Below are 24,142 nucleotides of genomic sequence, written 5' to 3' on the forward strand. Positions count from 1 at the left end.
GAGATAATGTACAAGAATCTAATTTTTATTGATTATCAGCCAAGTTGCTAATTATGTAACAATCTACATTTCTTATGTGCATTCTTGCTGAAATGTTCTATATTTTAGATTAGTACTTTTTAGTACATGTTTGTTGAATAAAATTTCAATTTTATTAATTTCAATGTGTCTCCAAGTCCCTTGGGCATTGTTTTGTATACTGTGTATTTGCTTCTGAATTTTGTGTGCTGTTAACAATTAATGACACCGAAAGCGCAACTAGGTAATTTTAGGTGTATAAATGTGGCCATACACTATACAATCTAATTGTACAATGTCTGTACAATCTCCTTTAGATTTACCAAAACTATATAATAGGAGGATACACCATCTATCCAATCATTCTGTATCCAATCAGGCAGGCCCTTGCTCTACATCAGGGGTGTCCTGTGGGCTGCATGCAGCCCCAAGGAGTTCAGCACATGGCCTGAGCCTGTCTGGAGAGATGCTGGGGAAGCCAGGCAAATGCACACGTGGAGGGATGCAGCGCATGCAGTGTAAACATAGTTTATGGGTGAAAGGTGTGTGCTAATGAGGTCAGCAGGTAAATACAGCAAGGGCTAAGGTAAATGCCTTGTTCTAAAAATCATAGACAGCTTTTATTATTCTGCAACCGTGGAACATTAATGGCATATTGGTACATAGGGGAGCTAGATTTTAGAAAAAAGAAAGGTGAAGTTAGCCTTTAATGCTTATAATCTTTAAATTAATGGAGACATATATATATATATATATATATATATATATATATATATATATATATTTATATATTTACTTAAACTATATACCATTTTTATAATCCTTTAAGTGAATGAATCAGTCTTGGTGCCTTTTGAAAACTATATTAGAAGTAGATATTTGTGCATGGAATTGAAATAGGAAGTCTAATGCCCTGTACACCCGGTCGGATTTTCAGACGGAAAATGTGTGATAGGACCTTGTTGTCAGAAATTCCGACAGTGTGTAGGCTCCATCACACATTTTCCATTGGATTTTCCGACACACAAAGTTTGAGAGCAGGCTATAAAATTTTCCAACAACAAAATCCGTTGTCGGAAATTCTGATCGTGTGTACACAAATCCGACGCACAAAGTGCCACGCATGCTCAGAATAAATTAAGAGACGAAAGCTATTGGCTACTGCCCCGTTTATAGTCCCGACGTACGTGTTTTATGTCACCACGTTTAGAACAATCAGACTTTCTGACAACTTTGTGTGACCATGTGTATGCAAGACAAGTTTGAGCCAACATCCGTCAGAAAAAATCTTTGGATTTTGTTGTCGGAATGTCCAACCGTGTGTACAGGGCATTACTATAGACCGTATAGTTGGAAATAAACACAATTTTAGGTATATAGCATGTAATACTTACCCATGATACCATATTACATTTTTAGACACTTTGAGTGTGTTAGTCAGTCTTGATGGCCTTAGACGTCTTTTTTGTAGGCCTTTATTATCTCCCTCTTAATAGAAACCAGACTTGGATTACATTTTTGTTAGGCACACGGTTCAATACATATGTAAGTTAACTATACACAATCTTTGATATATATTGCAACAATATACGTTGGTACATGTTGGAATGTGTCTGATATGTTATTGATGTAAAATTTCTCTTTGATATATTTTATGATAAGCTCTCCACATTTCTAGACAAAGGAGATTGTTTGATCTGAAAAATGCATTGAATGTCACTCCTACCTCATCAACAAAATCATAAGGTTTTGGCTTTATGTTTATATTTTTTATTGCTTGCCTTGTGAGGTTGGCTAAGTCATGAATATAAAGGAACAGGACTGTATCTCTTAGAAAATGTCGCAGAATACAGTATATCTAGTCTCAGCCATAGCAGAGTCTAATTAAATTTCCTTTCCTTATTGTCTTAAAATGCCATGTACAGCACCATCATCAGCAACTCTTCACGTAAAAAGTCTCTGGTAATTGGTAGGTTGTTATGGGAGCTTAAAGTGGTTGTAAACCCTCACATATAGCCAGTGAAATTAACAGCCCCAGATGATACACAGAGATGAAACAAATCTTCCTACATAGGTTTTACTTGTTTATCTGCAGTCTTCTCTTCTCTCCGCCCCTTCAATAGGGCAGAAATGTGTTAAAATCTTTCTTCATCTGTCAGGAGCACAGAGGAGGGGGTGGTGAAGCTGCAGTTACAGTGTGTAAGAGCTGATTAGAGGAAAGGAACACACCCCCATCCACACAGCAGAAGAACTTTGCTCTAAATAGACAAGCTGTCTGCTGAGCTCCCCCCGACACAAATTTCTCTCATGTGTCAGGAAAACTTCTCAGAGTACCAGAGAGAAAATACACTTAGAGCTTTGGAGAGAGATAAAAAAACACTATAGATATATGAGCTTTGTTCAGATTCCATGGCTGAGGTTTTACAGCCACTTTAGTGTTAAACTCTAGGTAAACAGCATTGAATTATATATGTGAAAGCCTTTTTACAGTACATGCCAAATAATTTGCTTCTGTATTTTTGTCCAGTCTTGAAATTTACACACCCTGACAGATAGCACAGCAGCTAGGTGACCTGACTTGTCTTCCTGCTGCTGTTAAATACAAAGTCTGATCACCTCTTTGTTTCCTGGCTGCAATTGGACAGTGAAGGAGCAGCAACATACAGAGTAAGTCCTTCCTTTTCTCTCTCCTACCATCACACATTAGAATGAAGCACACCTGACTAGCTTTTAGTGCCATCCCTCCTGCTCCCTAAGGCTGGGTTCACATCATTGCGAATTGGATGCAGCCAATTTGCAATAGCAGGAGATTTTGACCAATATTCTATGGAGTCAATTTACATATCTCCGCTGCGGCTCCGGTGCAAATTTTCCCAGGAGCCTTTGCGTCTTTTGGTCTGTTTCAGGTCCGAATTCAGCCAAAAATTCAAGCTGAAATTGGACCTGAAACGTTGAACCAGGATGCACCGGACCCCCTGCTGAGAAGTGCTGCTGTACAGGGAATTACATGGGGTACCTAAACAAATCCAAAGTAAATAAAATCCCCTTATCGACAGTTGTCACTGGAACAAGTATTCTTGTTGACCCTCTATTCCTGTTCCAGTGACAACTCAAGATTAATAATTTTCCCTTGCTTGAAATCATGTCACTAGGACAAAGAGAGAGTGCGAATCCCCCCAATGGGAACAGAGACAACAATACAAACATGAAAGAGGATCTAATGCAGCGTACACACGGTCGGACTTTTCGACCGGACTGGTCCGGCAGACCGAGTCCGGTGGACAATCCGATCGTGTGTGGGCTTCATCGGACCTTCAGTGGACTTTTCCAGCTGAAAATCTGATGGACTTTAGATTTGGAACATGCTTCAAATCTTTACGTCGTAACTCCGCTGGACCCAGAAATCCGCTGGTCTGTATGCTATTCCGACGGACAAAAACTGACGCTAGGACAGCTATTGGCTACTGGCTATGAACTTCCTTATTTTAGTCCAGTGTACGTCATCACGTACGAATCTGTCGGACTTTGGTGCGATCGTGTGTAGGCAAGTCCGTTTGTTCAAAAGTCCGTCGGAAGTCCGTCAAAAGTCCGTTGAAAGTCCGTCGGAAAGTCCGTCGGACCAGTCCAGTCGAAAAGTCCGCCCGTGTGCACGTGGCTTAACTCTTCCCCATTTTCCTCAGTATTTTCATCAGCGGCATTTTGGCAGTGATCAAAACTAAACGCAAAGTACACCACATTTTCGTCCACTGACAAAAACTATGACAACAATCAATTCCGTTTTGGTTAACAAACGAAAACAAAACAAAAGTGTGAAGCAGGGACGTTTACCCTTGGAAATTCTGGTATCCATGGAGCTCCGCCTGGCATTTGTAGATAGGAGGCTGTCCGAGTGGATGGTTAGACCATCAATGGCTGTTATCTGCAGCCTGAAGGGGGATGTTCTATTAGTATGGTGGGAGCTTGGCTGTGTAGTTAACCCTCTCACACACTGCCTCTGTATATAAACGCCTGCAGTGCTGAATGGATCTCTACTAGTCCAGCGAGGTAAGGGCTATGTGTCCTGGAAGATGAAGTGCTCTGATAACACTGATCCTACAAGGATTGTGGGCTCTCCGTTGTCTGTGGACACACTCACACTTCATACTGATATATAGAGGCCCCCTGAAGGAGACCTGCTTCTTGTCAATAGGCTTCGCAGCTTGGCCACTACGGGAGAGCAGCACACTGTCTGATCTGTGCAGGATTATCCCTTTGGCTGCCAGAGCTCTTTTTGCACCTATGCTTAACTACTTAAAAACCAAGCATCTTTTTGAGATCTGTTGTTTACAAGTTAAAGTCAGTTTTTCTTGCTAGAAACTTACTTAGAACCCGCAAACATTATATATATATTTTTTTCAGACACCCTAGAGAATAAAATGGCGGTCGTTGCAATACTTTGTGTCAAACCGTATTTATTTGTGCAGCAGTCTTACAAACGCAATTTTTTTGGAAAAAAATACACTTTTTTGGAAAAAAAAAAAAAAAACGAAAATAGTAAAGTTAGCCCGATTTTTTTATATTGTGAAATAAAATGTTACGCCGAGTAAATTGATACCTAACATGTCACGCTTCAAAATTGCACCTGTTCGTGGAATGGCGACAAACTTTGACCCTTAAAAATCTCCATAGGCAACATTTAAAAAGTTCTTCAGGTTACCAGTTTTGACTTACAGAGGAGGTCTTTTGCTGGAATTATTGCTCTCACTCTTATTATCGCGGCGATACCACATGTGTGGTTTGAATACCGTTTTCATATGCGTGCGTGACTTAGGTATGCATTCGCTTCTGTGCGCAAGCTTGGCGGGACAGGACGCCTTCAATTTTCAATTTTGTTTCTAATTTATTTTACTTTTTATTTTTTATTTTTACACTATACATTTAAAAAAATTGGGTCACTTTTGTTCCTATTACAAGGGATGTAAACATCCCTTGTAATAGAAAAAAAAAAAGGACGGGACCTCTTTAACGTGAGATCTGGGGTCAAAAAGACCTCAGATCTCACATTTACACTTAAATGCAATTAAAAAAAAAAAAATCTTTTTTTTTCCAATAAAAAAAAAATCCCCTTTAAGATGATTGGGCAGAAGTGACATCGCTTCCATCATCTAATAGTATGGAGCCGAGTGGGGGCCATCTTTCTCTCACACGGCATCCAGTCTCAGAGGGGAAAGGACCCAACTGTCTCTGCGTAGACCACTGGGGAGCGGTGGGAGGGGGGGCACCTCTCCCACCGTCAATAAAAGTGATCTCACAATGAATCCTCTGCAGAGACCACTTTTATGTGAAAGTGGGCTGCCTGCTGTTTAAAACAATACTGGGGTTAGGGCAGATATCTGCTGCCATAACAACGGTATTCCACTTTAGACAGTCACCGTATAATGACGGCGGGCTATCCGCAAGTAGTTAAAAAATAAAAATAAAATAAAAACATTTGATATTTTCTGAAAGCAGACAAGTTCATGTAAAAGTGCACTGTATGGTGGCATCATCATGCAAAGACGTTTTATTATTATTTTTTTGTTTTTTATTTTAACGTTAAACTTCTGTCAAAAAAGCAATATTCTTTTAAGGAAACTTGGTTTACAGTAGCCACCCTGGCGGTATGATTATGTCAGATTTCTGTGTTTCAAAGTGGTACAATTGTTTTGCATAGAAATTTGGCATTTTATGTTGTAGGCCTGTAATTCTTAGCAATAACACAATTAAATCTGTCCAAACAAGAGTCTAGTAGATATCCCAGGTATGATAAAGTTTGAAACACAAAATCATAAATTATAATATAATAAATAACTATAAATAATTCAAAAAAATAATAATATAATAATAATAATAAAATGAATTTCCCCACGATTCACTTTCGCTCAATTCTGCAAGTGTTCTAATTTACTATCGCTGTTTTCTAGCTGGTCTAAAACCACTTTTGACGTAAAGGGACACTTTTTAGTTGCTATGGACATTCTCAAGTTTCCAGGCAGAAAGAACAGTATATATAATATAAAACTGCATGCAGGGCACTGGACAAAGCACTGGGGACAAAAGGGATGTGAAATGATTTCATACAGTAATGCAATCTGTAAGATTACACTGTACTGTATGAATTTTCTATTTTTTAAATCTGCCGCCGGGCTCTGCCCCTGTGCGTCGCGACGCTTGCAGGGAACGGAGCCCGGCACAGAGAGGCTTCGGGTGAAGGACAGAGCCCACGGACCAGGATCCTGCAATGCAATCCCGAGTGTGGCTCGGGGTTACCACTAATGTACTGAAATTTAACCCTGAGCCACACTTGGGAAAACCGCCAGGGAGGTTAAAGATGTTATATAATGACTAAATCTGTGTCTGTAAAGCATGTTCAAACCTTAATACCAAATAAATAATAACATATTAGATTTTTCACTCCAGGAGTATATAATGAGTTTGGAAATTGTAGAGAAATGCTTAAATAATGCATTCCAATGTAAGTAAACCCATTAGATTTTAGTTGACTAAATATGACTAAAACTAAAACAATTACAGATGACTAAAATGGGACTAAAACTAAAATGGCATTTTAGTCAAAAGACTAATGCCCTGTACACACGATAGGATTTTCCGATGGAAAATGTGTGATAGGACCTTGTTGTCGGAAATTACTACCGTGTGTAGGCTCCATCACACATTTTCCATAGGAATTTCCGACACACAAAGTTTGAGAGCAGGCTATAAAATTTTCCGACAACAAAATCCGATCGGTTAAATTACGACACACAAAGTGCCACGCATGCTCATAATAAATAAAGAGACGAAAGCTATTGGCTACTGCCCCATTTATAGTCTTGACGTACATGTTTTACGTCACCGCGTTCAGAACGATCGGATTTTCCGACAACTTTGTGTGACCTTGTGTATGCAAGACAAGTTTGAGCCAACATCCGTCAGAAAAAATCCATGGATTTTGTTGTCGGAATGTCCGATCAATGTCCGACCGTTTGTACAGGGCATAAGACTAAAACTGAATCGAAATTTGCTGCCAAAATTAACACTGCTCTTCCCAACTTTACCTGAAACTAAAAAAGTTTTAGTTTTAGATATATTTTAATTGTTTAATAAATAAATAGCTGCGTATTTTTTTTTAATCTGCTTGGAGGTCAGCTTTAACTGGAATAAATTATTGCTCATTCTTAGATACCATGAATAGTCTAAAATGTAGCTACTGGACCAATGTATTCAATTTGCATATAGAAAACTGCTATGAATCAAAATTTTGATTTAGACAAAAATAAAAACAAATGACCTCATTTCAACGTTTTAACTAAAAGCAGATCCGATACAACAAGCAACAAAAGAGACATCTTATTTAAAGAAAAAAGTGAAAAAAAAATTTTTTTTTTGAGTGGGCTTAGTTAGTCTGTTTGCGTTTCCCTTTCTAATCTGATGAGTAACCCAACAAATAGCTGGATAATTCCAGGGTAATGCTCACTTCATTGCATCCCTTAGACAAGCACTTCCTGCAGATTACACAGCATCAGGCACATGCCAGCATCTAGAGTTTGCAAAACATACAACCAATGAGCCAAGCGGGCAGCAATCCCAGCAATATCATTACAGGGCAATGAACAGGGCAGTCATTCTCATCAGTTGGTATATGCTTTGCTATTGTCAATAATATGGCTACAGAATGGACTTTACCGTCAACTTTGCTGTTGTTTATTGCTAAACTGGTTTTAGTGGAATTTTCTTAATTATCAGTTTTATGAATAACACTGAAACAATGTGAAAAACCTAGAAATAAACAGTACAGGCTACTTGTAAATCAATCTCTCTCTCTCTCTCATAAACAGATTTTTAAGGGGCTTACCATGGCCATACCATTGCTTTAAAAAGAGCACATTTATAACCCTTTCATGAATAAGCCTATTTTTGAAATTTGGTGTTTACAAGTTAAAATCCGTATATTTTTTGCTAGAAAATTACTTAGAACCCCGAAACATTATATATATATATATATTTTTAGTAGAGAATCTAGAGAATAAAATGGAGATTGTTACAATATTTTATATCACACGGGATTTGTGCAGCGGTGTTTTAAACGCAAATTTTTGGAAAAAGGGACACTTTCATGAATTTTAAAAAATCCAAACAGTAAAATTACCCCAATTTTTTGTATAATGTGAAAGATGATGTTACGCCGAGTAAATAGATACCAAACATGTCACGCTTTATAATTGCATGCACTCGTGGAATGGCGACTTTTATTGCTGTCATAAGGAATGTAAACATCCCTTGTGACAGTAATAGGTGGTGACAGGTACTCTTTATGGAGGGATCGGGGGTCTAAAAGACCCCCGATCCCTCCTTTGCACTTCAAAGCAATCAGATTGCCGAAAACGGCAATTCTTAATACGGTGTATTTTTTTAAAACCGGCGCCATTGGCAGCCGAGTAAATGGGAAGTGGCGTTATGACGTCGCTACCGCATTTACAATTGGAAGGCTGGAACGAAGCCACCCACAGCTTCGTTCCAGCCCACCCCCAGCCACCAGAGGCAGCCGATTGGTCACCGGACCTCCCGATCGAACAGGAGGCCCGGTAAGAGCGGCGGTAGGCGGGGACATCCCCTCCCGCTCCTCTGGTATAACAGGCGGGAGGCGGCGGGAGGGGGGGGATGTCCCCTCCCGCTCCTCCGGTATAACAGCCGAGCGGCTTTTAGCCTCATCGGTTGTTATATTCGGATAGCCGATCGCTGGCTCTAAACAACGGTACCGGGATGATGCCTGCAGCTGCGGGCATCATCCCGGTATAACCCCCGAAAGCCGAGTATGCACATCTGTGTACGCTCGGCGGGAAGGGGATAAATCAGAGATCTGTGTTTTACAAATATATATCACTTAAACCTATTGATTTAACTGTTTCCCCAAATTTTGAGGTTACATTCATACCACCAAAAGCAACAAAAAAAGCCTTACACCAGGAGGATGTTTGGTTCACAGCGCTACACTCTCATAGCTCCCAACTGTCCCTGATTTCGAGGGACTGTCCCTGATTTGGAACAATGTCCCTCTATCCCTCTTTCCTCCTCATTTGTCCCTCATTTTGGTCTGATCTATATAGTTGTATATAAAATGCTCTATTTATCTTTCAAAAAGTGTTTCCCAGTGCTAAACATTTCATCTGATTTCTAAATTGCTGCATTTGTAAATTTCAAAAGCCATTATGAAGTAAAAGTTGTGGTATGAAAAAGCACTTTTAGGTTAAACTAATCTTTTTTTTTGTATAATTCTCCTTTAAGGGGGCGTAACAGGGGGTGTGTCCTATGCCTACATACTTTTGCTTATAGGTGTCCCTCGTTTCCATCTCAGAAAGTTGGGAGGTATGCACTCTCCCTGGATTGATCATAACAAACAATAAAAGCTATATGTGACATGAATATGGCCTCAAATTATAAATATAGATGTATATACAGTAACCAATAAATAATGTGAACTACTGAACAGGTAGCCCAACACCTAGACACACAACTACTACACCCATACATTCACACCAGTAATTAAGGCCAATACGAATTGTAGTGGCTGTACCTGCTGCAGCTCCATTCACTACTATGACAAGTCGCTAGCGGCCTGAGCTATTTGTGACTCTCTGCACAGCCAGTGATTACCTGCAGCGATCACAGATGAACACACACAAAGTGTGGCTGCCGGTGACCTGTCATCATAGTGAAGAGGGTCGGTGGCCTCACCTAGCCGCTGAGAGCTGCGGCAGGAATCTCTGATTACTACTGCTACTTTTCGCACTGGCCCTAATCGCCAATGTAAATGTAGCCTTGATTTCAAGGCATGCCGCTAACGATAACTGTCACAGTTTCATCCACTCTCAGCCATCAAATTTTATAGCTGATCACATCTTCAGCAACATGGCAACTGCACATCAAACAGGGTCTAAAATGGTGGTTAACTGGGCTATAAAGAATAGTAGAGTTTAATTCAGCTTTAGCATTAAAAAGATGCACCCTAGCCCATAGGGTACAGCCCCGGGACTGGGTCAAGAGCGGTTACAAAAATGGCAATCAAGGCTTAAAATAATGTACTTTATTCAATAATTTATTTTATATAGTATCAAAAAGAGTAATAATTATCAAAAAAGTCACTCCATAATCGAGACACACAGTGCTTAGTTCACCAAAAAACACCATACTAGTGCATACAGTATATAAACAATGCACATTAAATTAACATCCGAATGTATAATGTATGCATATGTACTGCAGAAAACCAGCATGGATAATTACACTAGAAAGTGCGGTACATGCACCAGGACCCAATATTGGCTGCTACCAAATCCTAAAAATCACAAACCTATTAAAGAGTAACTCCACTTTTGCTGAGAAAAAACATTCCCCTCTGGGTGATCTATGTTCATTTCAAGGATTATAACAACCTTTGTTGCAGATTCCTACCTTTTGTTATTTAGAAGAAATCCATGTGTGTTTGTCTGTGCCTGGGCTGAGTAGGTCTAATAGGACTGGTTTCATATTTAACTGTCAGGTGTGCAGTTGCAAGGCACTAATGAGGAAAGCTGCTGGGCCTTCATCCCTTTAGACGTGCTCCTATTGAAAGTATCTCACTAAAAATGCCATTTTTGTTGCAGGAGATGCCTGAAATCTGACTTGTATCTTAGGCAGACTTCTGGGAAAATTGGTGAGCCAATCACACAAGCAGGATGATGTTTCTGGGGAGTGGTCAGTACACACGTAGCCATATTGCAATGCAGTCTCAGAAAATTACAGTGGCTGCAGATTGAAAAGGAAAGGTAATTTTTAATAACATTCAATTACAATATGATTAGTGTTGCAATTATATGTGCTATATTATTTTTTTATTTGCTATTTTTTTCCCCCATGAAAGTGGAGTTACCCTTTAAAGGTGGCAAATCTGCTAAACATAATCTCCTTGCGTAATTGGAGAGCAATCTCACTAAATTGTAAAATATATGGGGGGGTGCAGCCCCGGTATATCTGCGATATAGCCACGCGTCTTTTCCATAGCTGACACATCAGCGCCGCCCATGTGACGGCGTTGACCAATTAGAATGCTTCAAAATGTCCCACCTGACGAGGGACATTTTGGACATTCAGCTCAGGGGATTTCTAAGCCCCGGACTACGTGTGCAGATATACCAGGGCTTAGAAATGGAGATTGCCGCGGTCCAGGTCAGTGGGACTGGGGGGGGGGGGCGAGGAAAGGGAAGTGTGTAAGTTCCACATGACCTGTCAAAGTCTTGTGATCAGCCTCTCCTCCAATCACATAGTATTCTTTCCAATGTTATGTACACAGAGCTCTGTGAGACTCTGAAGCCTCCACACCTCAGCCTGCATTTATGAATTTCTACTAAAACGAAGGAATAAACACTGCAATACCTAATGGAGAGCAGATAGCAATATCTACTCTCATTTCTAAATTAATCTATATATGTATATTGTACAGGACACCAGGGATTAGTCCTGGCTTTGAGATATGTTATCTTATCAACAGTTCATTCATCTCCCATGTTCTCCTTTATATATTTTTGCAGAGCAGTGTGGGTTCAAGCACACACAAGATTCACATGGTTGTGATATGGTCACCTGGTCTTCCCCTGGCTGCTGTCCCCGGTTTGGATGGGATTCCTCACCTCAGCCCCGGGGGGAGAACATCATCCCTGTCCCCTGTCTTCCCTTGGATATAGGTTGGGCGTCGCTATTGAACCATTTTGTAAGTTATAGTCCCCTTTTTTTGAAAGATGGTTCTCTTTTTAAAGGGTATCCTATATTTATAGATATGTTATTGATTTAATTTCAGAGCATTTTACTTCTGATGAGTGGTGTGAGCTATGAAACGTGCGTCGAGTACACTTTGAACTGATGCCCAGACAAGTTTGGCTCACTAAGAGCAATTGCTTATGTTTATAATTAACGGATAAATGATCTATGAAATTGTACGACTTTGAGATATGTTTACCAATTTTTTGGGTTGTGGTCCCTATAAGGGGATGAAAAGAAGCTTTGTGGAGTACTCAGGGATTCTCACCTATGCAGGGTGAGGGGTGATCCGGTAAAGAGGGAAATCTGATTTACAGTTGTCCCAGAATTGTTAAAGAGGAAGTAAACGTCCATCGCTACATACATTGTACCTATAGGTTAGCCTATAATAAGGCTTACCTATAGGTAGTGTAAATATCTGCTAAACGGTGCGCCGTTTAGGAGATATTTACTGTACATGCAGCCAATGACATCACTGGTGGACACGCTCTGAAGAAATGGCCACCCGTTCCTTCAGAGCCCTGTGCCGTGACTGGTGGCTTCCGCTCCTATGCGTGGGAGTGACATCATCGCAGCTTTGGCCATTGCATACCAGCACATTATGCCTTTACCTTGCAGGTAGGAAAAAAAAAACGTCCAGTGGTTTACCACCACTTTAAGTCTTGATATGTGACCCAGAACCTGGAGGCTCTGAGATATTTTAGATAGGAAAGAGCCTGCAACCCTGACGATGGATACTTTGGACCTGAAAGGGTTAACCCACTTGCAAGAGAGGACTGAAAGGGGCAGGAAACAGGCAGCTGGTGTCCATGAGGTGTGGTGTTGAGCAGGACACGCTTGTTAGAACAAGTTGTACTATTTGGGCTACTGAGAGGCTGCTGAGTGTGGTGACCTTTTCTTTGGTCTTTGGTCCCCTGGATCAGACAGGGAATTTAAACCCTGCTACAGGACAAGGTTTATGTTGGCGGTAGGCTGTATCTTTGCTTTTGTAAGGGCTGTTTGTTTTGTTTACACTGAAGAAAGCTACTATGTTTTGCCTGTTTTGAAGGAATAAAGATTGTTTGCTTTTACTAGCACGGCTGGCTGGTGATCTGGATTCCCCCAAATATCACTATAAATACTGTGTATATGTATATATATATATATATATATATATATATATATATATATATATATATATATATATATACACAGTATATATATACAGTATATATATATATATATATATATACACACACACACTATAATTTTTTGTCCACCCTACTTAAAGCACCCAGCTGATGCTGAAGGACATGCAATGAACAGGCCGATGGTGGGTGAGCTGTAAGTAAAGAGTACACCATTCCACCAACAGTACATGCTTGGAGATCCCCTGCTATGAGCAAGGCTCAACAACAAAGGTCATGGTCTAGGGTGCAATGGTTGGCACTCATCTGCTCACAAGTCATGTTGCTGGCTGTCTGAAAAACATTAAAACTTTTTTTTAAAGATATCAAACTATCACTCTGGCTGCCAGAGCAAAAAAACTGGGTTATCATTGTTAGTGCTTCTGAACAGTTAGTGCAGTTTTGTTGGTGGAATAGTGTACTCTTTACTTACAATTAACCCACCATGGGTCTGTACATCTGGAACCAAACTGCTAGGGTGACACGCTGACCTATTCTTCTAGTAGTTGGTACTAGGTGTACTAACTTTTTCAGTTTCTCTGTGGTACTCTTCTCTGTAGTACTAAGGCTAGCAAAATGAATGGGGCAAGATGAAGCAGAACACCACAACTGGTCTCAGGGGTAAAAATTATAAGATGGCTCTGGCTTTGAGAACTCCAGACTGTGGGGTTGATTTACTAAAACTGGAGAGTAGGGATGAGCTGAACACCCCCCTGTTCGGTTTGCACCAGAACTTGCGAACAGGCAAAAAATTTGTTCGAACACCGTTAAAGTCTATGGGACACGAACATGAATAATCAAAAGTCCTAATTTTAAAGGCTTATATGCAAGTTATTGTCATAAAAAGTGTTTGGGGACCTGGGTCCTGCCCCAGAGGACAAGGATCAATGCAAAAAAAGTTTTAAAAACGGCCGTTTTTTTGGGAGCAGTGATTTTAATAATGCTTAAAGTGAAACAATAAAAGTGTAATATCCCTTTAAATTTCATACCTGGGGGGTGTCTATAGTATGCCTGTAAAGGGGCGCATGTTTCCCGTGTTTAGAACAGTCTGACAGCAAAATGACATTTCAAAGGAAAAAAGTCATTTAAAACTACTCGCAGCTATTAATGAATTGCCGGTCCGACAATACACATAAAAGTTCATTGATAAAAACAGCATGGGAATTCCCCACAGGGGAACCCCGAACCAAAATTTAAAAAAAAATGACGTGGGGGGGTCCCCCTAAATTCCATACCAGGCCCTTCATGTCTGGTATGGATATTAAGGGGAACCCAAAATTAAAAAAAAATTTTAAAAAATGGCGTGGGGTCCCCCTCAAAATCTATACCAGACCCTTCAGGTCTGGTATGGATTTTAAGGGGAACCCCGTGCCAAAATAAAAAAAAAAAGGCGTGGGGTCCCCCCAAAAATCCATACCAGACCCTTATCCGAGCACGCAACCTGGCAGGCAGCAGGAAAAGAGGGGGGACGAGAGAGCGCCCCCCCTCCTGAACCGTACCAGGCCACATGCCCACAACATTGGGAGGGTGCTTTGGGGTAGCCCCCCAAAACACCTTGTCCCCATGTTGATGAGGACAAGGGCCTCATCCCCACAACCCTTGACCGGTGGTTGTGGGGGTCTGCGGGCGGGGGGCTTATCGGAATCTGGAAGCCCTCTTTAACAAGGGGACCCCCAGATCCCGGCCCTTCCCCCTTCACCCGGGGGTGGAAGGAAAGTAAATTGCATAATGTAAGTCTGTAGGACTAGTAACTTTTGGAAGTAGAGAACCTGTAAAGCAGTGGATCTGTACATTTTTCTTAATATCTTCTCTAAGTTGTCTTACTACTGTTTTTTCTGTGCTACACTATATATATATATATATATATATATATATATATATATATATATATATATATACTGTATATACTTGGTACTGTATATACTATGCTTGGTTCCCTATAAATAAGGTCATATAATAAATCCCTATAAATAAAGGTATACATTAACCACTTGCCGACCGGCTCACGCCGATATACGTCGGCAGAATGCCTCTCCTGCACAAACTGATGTACCTGTACATCAGTCCGTAATACAATAAAAGTGTAATATTCCTTTAAATTTTGTACCTGGGGGGGTGTCTATAGTATGCCTGTAAAGTAGTGCATGTTTCCCATGTTTAGAACAGTCCTAGAGCAAAATGATATTTCTAAAGGAAAAAAAATCATTTAAAAGTACTCGCGGCTATAATGAATTGTCTATGGGAGAAATCAAAAGTGCTAATTTTAAAGGCTTATATGCATGGTATTGTCATAAAAAGTGTTTGGGGACCCAGGTCCTGCCCCAGGGGACATGTATCAATGCAAAACAAAGTTTTAAAAATGGCCGTTTTTTCGGGAGCAGTGATTTTAATAATGCTTGAAGTGAAACAATAAAAGTGAAATATTCCTTTAAATTTCATACCTGGGGGTGTCTATAGTATGCCTGTAAAGTGGCGCATGTTTCCCGTGTTTACAACAGTCCAGGAGAAAAATGACATTTCTAAAGGAAAAAAACAAAATTAAAGAATAAAAATGCGTGGGGGTCCCCCCAAATTCCATACCAGGTCCTTCAGGTCTGGTATGGATATTAAGGGGAACCCCGCGCCAAAATAAAAAAAAATGGCGTGGGAGTCCCCCTCAAAATCCATACCAGACCCTTCAGTCTCCCACTGTGTGACGCTTTTGTTCTTGTGACAGCTCTTATATAACTAAGGGCGGTGACCCCGCCCCCCTCTGACACCCCAGGAAAGCCATAGGGATGTCCCCGTGCATCAGAGGGGGGCGGGGTCACCCGGGAATGACATGGTGTGGCTCCGCCCTCAGTTATAAAAGAACTGTCACAAGAACAGAAGCGTCACACAGTGGGAGACTCCCATTGAGGCGGATCGTCCGGAGGACGAAGCAGGGAAGAAGAAGCCGGAGGAAGATGCCAGAGAAGACCGGAGGAAGAAGCAGAGGAAGATAGAGGAAGAAGCGGGGGAAGAACAGGATGGAGGAAGAAGAAGAAAACTGAAGGAAGACGAGAAGAAGATGGAAGAAGAAGACATTAATAAAGGAATTGTCAAAAATCGGCTATTGTCTTTTTTAACATTTTTGACACTTTTTTTGTGAAATGGTAGGGGTACTTTTGTACCCCATTACCAATTCACACGGGGGGGTGGGATCTGGGGGTCCCCTTGTTAAAAGGGGCTTCCAGATTCCGATAAGCCCCCTGCCCGCAGACCCCCACAACAACTGGGCAAGGGTTGTAGGGATGAGGCTCTTGTCCCCATCAACATGGGGACATCCTCCCCATGTTGACGGCATGTGTACGGTTCAGAAGTGGGGGCGCTCTCTCATCCCCCCTCTTTTCCTGCAGCCTGCCAGGTTGCATGCTCAGATAAGGGTCTGGTATAGATTTTTAGGGGGACCCCCACGCCATTTTTTTTTAAATTTTGTAGTGGGCTTCCCCTTAAAATCCATAACAGACCAGAAGGGCCTGGTATGGAATTTGGGGGGACCCCCACGCATTTTTTTTTTAAATTTTGGTTCGGGGTTCCCCTTAATATTCATACCAGACCCTTGGGGCCTGGTAATGGACTGTGGGGGAATCCCATGCCGTTTTTTTCAATTACTTTTATGTGTATTACAGAGACCCGACAATTCATTAATAGCCACGAGTACTTTTAAAAGACTTTTTTTTCTTTTAGAAATGTCATTTTGCTCTTGGACTGTTGTAAACACGTGAAACATGTGCCACTTTACAGGCATACTATAGACACCCCCCAGGTATGAAATTTAAAGGAATATTTCACTTTTTTTGTTTCACTTTAAGCATTATTAAAATCACTGCTCCCGAAAAAACTACGTTTTTAAAACTTTTTTTGCATTGATACAGGTCCCCAAACACTTTTTATGACAGTAACTTGCATATTAACCTTTAAAATTAGCACTTTTAATTCCTCCCATAGTCTTTTAAAGGGTGTTCCACGGCTTTCAAATTTGGCGTGAACACCCCAAATTGTTCGCTGTTCGGCAAACGGGCGAACAGCCAATGTTCGAGTCCAACTCATGTTCGACCCAAACATAAAGCCCATCCCTAGTTCTGCCTAGTGACATGACAGGGATCTACTGCTTCCAGTGATTAGGAGTAGTGATCTCTGTCATGTTTCAGTAAGCCCATCAGCTCTACAGTTAGAACACACTGAGGGAACACACTTAACCCCTTGATCGCCCCCTAGTGTTAACCCCTTCCCTGCCAGTGTAATTTTTACATTAATCAGTGCATTTTTTTAGCACTGATCAATGTAATAATGTCACTGGTCCCCAAAAAAGTGTCATTTGGGGTCATATTTGTCCGCCGCAATGTTGCAGTCTCGCCGCCAGTAAAAACAATAAAAAAATAAAAGTCCCTAAATCAATCCCGTAGTTTGTAGATGCAATAACTTTTGCGCAAACCAATCAATATACGCCTATTACAAATTTTTTTTTTTTTTTTTACCAAAAAATATGTAGTAAAATATATATCGGCCTAAACTGATAAATAAATTCATTTTTTTATTTTTATTTTTTGGATATGTAATATAGCAGAACGTAAATTTATTTTTTTATTTTCTTCAAAATTTTCACTCTTTTTTTGTTTATAGCGCAAAAAATAAAAACGTTAGAGGAGATCAAATACCGCCAAAAAGAAAGATTTATCTGTGGGAAAAAAAGGACCTCAATTTTGTTTGGGTACAGTGTCGCACGACTGCACAATTGTCAGTTAAAGCGATGCAGTGCTGTATAGCAAAAAAATGCTCTGGTCATTAAGGGGGTAAATCCTTCCGGGGCTGAAGAGGTTAAACTGATAAAGAAATAATAGCCTGCTAAATCATTTTTAGAATTAAGTGTGAGACAAGACGGTACAAAATTTGACTGACAAATCAAAATATTGTTTCTGTTATTTTTAACCAACTGGATTTCATGTATCATAAACAGAGAGACTACAATGCTGACGCAGGTTTTGGATCATAAGGGTAGTACTTACTTCTCCTGTGTCTCCTCCCCTTTACAAGCTTGCTGCTGTCTGAAATATCCATCAAGACCAAGACAAGCACAGTAAATAGTCCAAACTGCATAGTAACTCTCCAGCACTGAGTACATGCACAGCTGGCTGATTGGAGGGACTCTGTGCCACTCTTATCGTTCTTTCAGTGAGTGCTGATTACAAATGCAAGTCTGTACTTGCCTGGTTTATCTCTGCAAACCATACCAGTTGTATAAAATAGATGTTTTTCTTCTGACATCCTGGGCTTCCACTGAGTCCCATTGGGGTTAACACAATATTTGCTACATGGATTAAAGCCTCAGTGTTCTTCTTGAGCCACCTATAGAAAAGAGAAGATAATTTGTTACAAAAGTGTTTGATCATTTTAAACTCAGAGATAGCTTTCAAGCTTTGTTTGTGTGTACTGCATGCAGTCATTAAAAATAGTTTTTTTTCTATTAAGAATGAATCCACCCAAAATCTGACATTTTAGGTTTTAAATAGATAGGATGAATTACCAACCATCAGATTGCTTGAGAATAAAATGTAAAGACTCTTTACAAAATCTTACTCTTACTCTTTTAAAATTTTTGATATATTCCTTTCCTACAGCTCTTAGTAGGCAATCTTTTTTTTAAGTGTATCTAAACCCAAGACCAAAACATTGATAGTTATGCAGCTTACAAGCCCTTAGATGTGGTGGCTGCATTAGTTTTCTTTTTTTACACTTGTTTGCTTCATTTTAACTTGGCAATTCTGCCATCAACACTTTCTGATGGTGACAGCCATACTGAGCAGCATTGTCACCATGGAACAGGGAGTATGTTAGGACTACATAACACCTCCCTCTCTTCTCCATACAGGAGAAGGTGTTTTGCAGTCCACAGAGTTAGCAAGGAACAATAACTGATAATAGTTCAGAGACAGAGAGTACAAGAAGATTTTTTTTTTTTTTGCACTTGTTGAACTGATATAACAAAACACTTTCAATGGTATAGGTAACAGACCAAAATAGATTAAATAAGGGAAATTCATTGTTAGGGCTCATTTACACTTGCTTTGGCTTCAACACACATTAACGGCTAGTTTACATTTGTTTCAAAATTACAGCTCCTATCACTAAATAAAATGGTTAGCTTACAGCCCTGTTTACACCTTGCTTTTGCTTTGCTTTGCTTTGGCTTTGCTTCAAAAATTATACCCCATGTAGCTTTAGTGGTGCTTCAAAGCGTATTCAAGGTCTCCATAGAAATCTATAGCAAAGCTCACTTGAAGCCACACTGAAGCCCCATCAAAGCCCCACCAAAATCCCACCAAAGGCTCATTGAAGCCCCATCAAAGCTTCACCAAAGTCTCATCGAAGCCTCATCGAAGCCCCACCAAACCCCACCAAAGGCTCCTTGAAGCCCCATCAAAGCTACACCAAATTCTCATTGAAGCCCCACCAAAGCCTCATTGAAACCTCATCAAAGCAAAAGCAAGGTGTAAACAGGACTATAAGCTAACCATTTTATTTAGTGACAGGGGGTTTGACTGGTGTTCAGAGAGCTTTAACAAAGTGTGTCCGAAGCCATGTTTTGAAGCAAGTGTAAACTAGCCGTAAGGGTTTACATACACTGTAAGTTTAGAAGTATACAGTATACTGGCTTTACAGCACCTGTGCAAATACTTCAGTACTGCTGAAGAGTGTACAGGCCAAACCTGACAAGCGTACCAGTTGATGAACACGTGATAGGTACCAGTGTAGGTGTGCTGTAAAAAAATATTTATAAAAACAACATTTTTCAAATGTGTAAACTGCAAATTAAATGGTGTGTGTTGTTTTGATATATAAATATATTCGTAGATCAATGATTCCTGCGTTTAAAGAGAGAGAGATAGATACATGTTGTTATCAGTTGTCAGGCGGAGGTAGAAAATCATATCTGTCAGTTTTGATGTATAGCTGTCAATTCACACGGACGGTGTAAAAAGTGAGATACAACGTGGTATGCATTTGCAGCAATGTACTACATATATTTATGGGTGGCACAGTGGTGTAATGGGTAGCACTCTCGCCTAGCAGTAAGAAGGGTCGCTGGTTCGAATCCTGAGCATGACACTACCTGCCTGGAGTTTGCATGTTCTGTCTGTGTGGGTTTCCTCCGGGTACTCCGGTTTCCTCCCACACTTCAAAGACATGCTGGTAGGTTAATTGGATCCTGTCTAAATTGGCCCTAGTATGTATGAATGTGAGTTAGGGACCTTAGATTGTAAGCTCCTTGAGGGTGTAGGGACTGATGTGAATGTATAATGTATATGTAAAGCGCTGCGTAAATTGACAGCGCTATATAAGTACCTGAAATAAATAAAATAAATGCTTAAAAAATAAATGGTGGATAGTCACAATGGTGGATAGAGCACCCAGGAAAAGAAAAATGCGGGGTACATGCCTTGGGTTCCAGGTGCTAGCAACAACTCTGGCTTTCCAACACCCGGATGACAGCAGGACGCAGCCGAAATCTGCGGTGCCAGTGATTTTTTATAAATTCAGGGACAATTCCGCAGAGTCTGGGATTGTTGAGAGGTATGGTGGCAGATGTGTGGACTTTAGTGTAGGAGGGAGGTCAAGACACCAGTAAATATTCTAATAGGACTCTTCCAGCAGAACCTGATCCGGGAGATGCTTTGGAGTAATTACCTTGTAACAGGATTACTTTCCCATATGCTCCCATATGTTCACTGCAGCTGTCATGTGACCTGTGATGTCATTACTGAGCTAAACGGAACCAATAGGAAAGTTTTCCTGGCTTCAGCTATCAAGTGGAAACCAAACACCGAAAAGGTTGGAGTTGGGCACTCCAGGAATGTTGACACTAACCACAAGTGCCAATCAGTGTTCTTGGACATATCTGCCCTGCTTTATACCAGCCTATGAGATATGACTGTAGCTTGTTTGACATATTACAAACTACTATACTACAGTATACCCTCTTGCACCATCACTTGCTCACAGAGAGTGAAGACAATATCATTATTATAAGACTCCATAAGATGCTAGGTCAATTGCCCCTCACCCCCCCCCCCCCCCCCACATGATGCCATGGGACCCTCCAAAAATGAAGTATGAGAAGACTAAGCATGAACCACCATGACTCCCTAATGATAAAACACTCAATGTCTAAGCAACCTAATAAGCCAAACCCAATCACATGAGGCGAGACAGTGTGCCTAGCTCTATGTAAATACAGTTAGCAGGTATTTATGTAGAAACTTTCATAGGGTACAGTGGGGACCTGCATTGGGGATTAGATTAACAATAGGTACCATTTAGCACCTTATGGTCCATAAAAAGCTTAGTTTACCAGTCACAGCACAGTAGTATATGTAGCAGAGATACATTTCTATGGTGGTCACTTGCAGAACTAGAAATGTCTGCAAAATGATCTAGCCAACGGTGTCACCAAGAAGTACTGGAAGTAAGTGGATGATTATCCCATCAGTATGCACCTGTAACTGAAATATAATTTTTGCCTTGAAATGTCTGGGTTTGGCTGAAGACCTCACTGGTAAGTCATACTATGTAACTTTTCAGTTACATAAGTGTACAGTCATAATTTCTTACCAGACTGTTTTTTTCAGATGACAAACACCGCTCATTGCTCAGTAATTGCATGTTTTTTTTTTTTTACAATAAATGAATCCCATTCTTCAATACTATGGTAAATCTCTATGAAATATATTTATTTCATGGTAGAATCCTGCAGAGTAAAAACAAATCTTTTACCCCTGGATGAAGGTTTTTGTTACAGCAAAGGACTGGTGTCTTGTTTTTAATACTTTTTTGGCATGCATCCTGTAGATCCCTCTACTAGATTACTAACAAAGGAGTAACAGCTTTACATATCTCACACAGTTTTCTTGGTACACTAGAGGTAAAAGAAAGATCAGTCTATTAGCTAAGCTAGTGTGTTGATAGTAGGTCTATTTTTTAAGAAAGCCTTTTCTTTTGAATCACTACCATGAAATGTCAGAACAGGAATAAGAGAGAAACCCTTAAAGGAACACAGACATAATTTAAAACCTCAGAACAACATACTCAAAGAGGCACTACAAACTTTTGGACTTATAAGTGTAGCCAGATGAGTGAACATTTAAAACAAACTCAATAGCTCTGTCAAGACACTCTAACACAGCAAGGTTTCTCTCGACCCAACAATACCTCAAACTATAGGAATACAGAAAGGAGCGCTAGACCAAAATTGGATAAAAACTAAATAAATTGTGATTGCTGGTAGAAAGCCATACAAAAACAGCCAACACATTTTTTCAGGGGCAACACCACTCCCCTTCATCAATAGCTTCCTGACTCTCCAAAACTAAGGGCTCAAGCATGGTTGCTATTTAGACAGGTATTTATCCAACAGGTATTGGATAAAATTTGAAAGATCTGTGGACAACTTAACTTTTTGGTTGATACAAATCATTGAGAAACTTTTACTAAATATCTCACTTCATGTTTCAACCTCTTTGCGTGCGTTTCAGTCTTTTACTTATTAATCGACAGAATTCTTTTATTTTTGCTCTCCTGGAATGTGCTAAAGGTCTGTTGACTTCCTTTTTTTTATTATGCTAAGGGAATTCCAGTGACAAGATCATGACGTCAATAGTTTTAATCTCCCTCAGTTTATCAAATCCACTGCTCAGTTTTCAGTGAGGAGTTTCAATGATTTCCATTTACAGTATGATGTTATAAATGCATCTGCAGGTATTGGCAATGGTGGGAAGCAGGACAGGAAAAATATAAATATTATCTGCAGTGGATGATTTATTTAAACTCTGGGACTTTGGGGATTTTTTTTCTTAATTTCTACATAGAGTTGGGGACAGTTACATCCTCTGCTGGGTATTTTTGCCAGTGACCCTATTAGGGGAAATTACAGTGCCTTGAAAAAGTATTCATACCTCTTTAAATTGTCCACAATTTGTCATGTTACAACCAAAAACGTAAATGTATTTTATTGGGATTTTATGTGATAGACCAACACAAAGTGGCACATAATTGTGAAATGGAAGGAAAATGATAAATGGTTGTGAATTGTTTTTTACAAATAAATATCTGAAAAGTGTGGCATGCTTTTGTATTCAGTCCCCCTTTACTCTGATATTCCCAACTAAAATCTACTTGAACCAATTGCCTTCAGAAGTCAACTAATTAGTAAATAGAGTCCATCTGTGTGTACAGCTGTTCTGTGAAGCCCTCAGAGGTTTGTTAGAGAACCTTAGTGAACAAACAGCATCACAAAGGTCAAGGAACACACCAGACAGGTCAGGGATAAAGTTGTGGATAAGTTTAAAGCAGGGTTAGGTTTTAAAAAAACATCCCAAGTTTTGAACATCTCATGGAGCACTGTTCAATTCATCATCCAAAAATGGAAAGAGTATGGCACCACTCAAAACCCACAAAGACATGGCCGTCCACCTAAACTGACAGGCTGGGCAAGGAGAGCATTAATCAGAAAAGCAAACAAGAGGCCCTTGGTAACTCTGGAGGAGCTGCAGAGATCCACAGCGCAGGTGGGAGAATCTGTCCAGAGGACAACTATTAGTTGGGCACTCCACAAATCTGGCCTTTATGGAAGAGTGGCAAGAAGAAAGCCATGGTTGAAAGAAAGCCATAAGAAGTCACGTTCACAGTTTGGGAGAAGCAATGTGGGGGCAAACATGTGGAAGAAGGTGCTCTGGTCAGATGAGACCAAAATTGAACTTTCTGGCCTAAAAGCAAAATGCTATGTGTGGCAAAAAACAAACACTGCATATCACCCTGAACACACCATCCCCATGGTGTTGTCAGCATCATGTTGTGGGGATGCTTTTCTTCAGCATGGATAGGGAAGATGGTCAGAGTTGATGGGAAGATGGATGGAGCCAAATACAGGGCAATCTTAGAAGAAAACCTGTTAGACTGCAGAAGACTTGAGACTGGGGTGGAGGTTCACCTTCCAGCAGGAAAACGACCCTAAACATACAGCCAGAGCTACAATGGAATGGTTTAGATCAAAGCATATTCATGTGTTAGAATGAGCAATTCAAAAGCCAGACCCAAATCCAATTGAGAATCTGTGGCAAGACTTGAAAATT

At 40.3% G+C, this 24,142-nt stretch overlaps 1 protein-coding gene across 1 annotated transcript in view; it reads right to left on the bottom strand.

The window, feature by feature from the left end:
- RSPO1 (R-spondin 1) overlaps positions 1 to 24,142 on the bottom strand; it is a 241,882-nt gene that overhangs the window by 61,147 nt on the left and 156,593 nt on the right. The window contains exon 2 of the mRNA XM_073615523.1: positions 18,023 to 18,362. Within this exon, the coding sequence (XP_073471624.1) occupies positions 18,023 to 18,113 (91 nt within the window). The 5' untranslated portion in view covers positions 18,114 to 18,362. The remainder of the gene's footprint in view (positions 1 to 18,022; positions 18,363 to 24,142) is intronic.

The sequence above is a fragment of the Aquarana catesbeiana genome, linkage group LG02, assembly GCF_042186555.1.
Source record: "Aquarana catesbeiana isolate 2022-GZ linkage group LG02, ASM4218655v1, whole genome shotgun sequence".
NCBI lineage: Eukaryota > Metazoa > Chordata > Amphibia > Anura > Ranidae > Aquarana > Aquarana catesbeiana.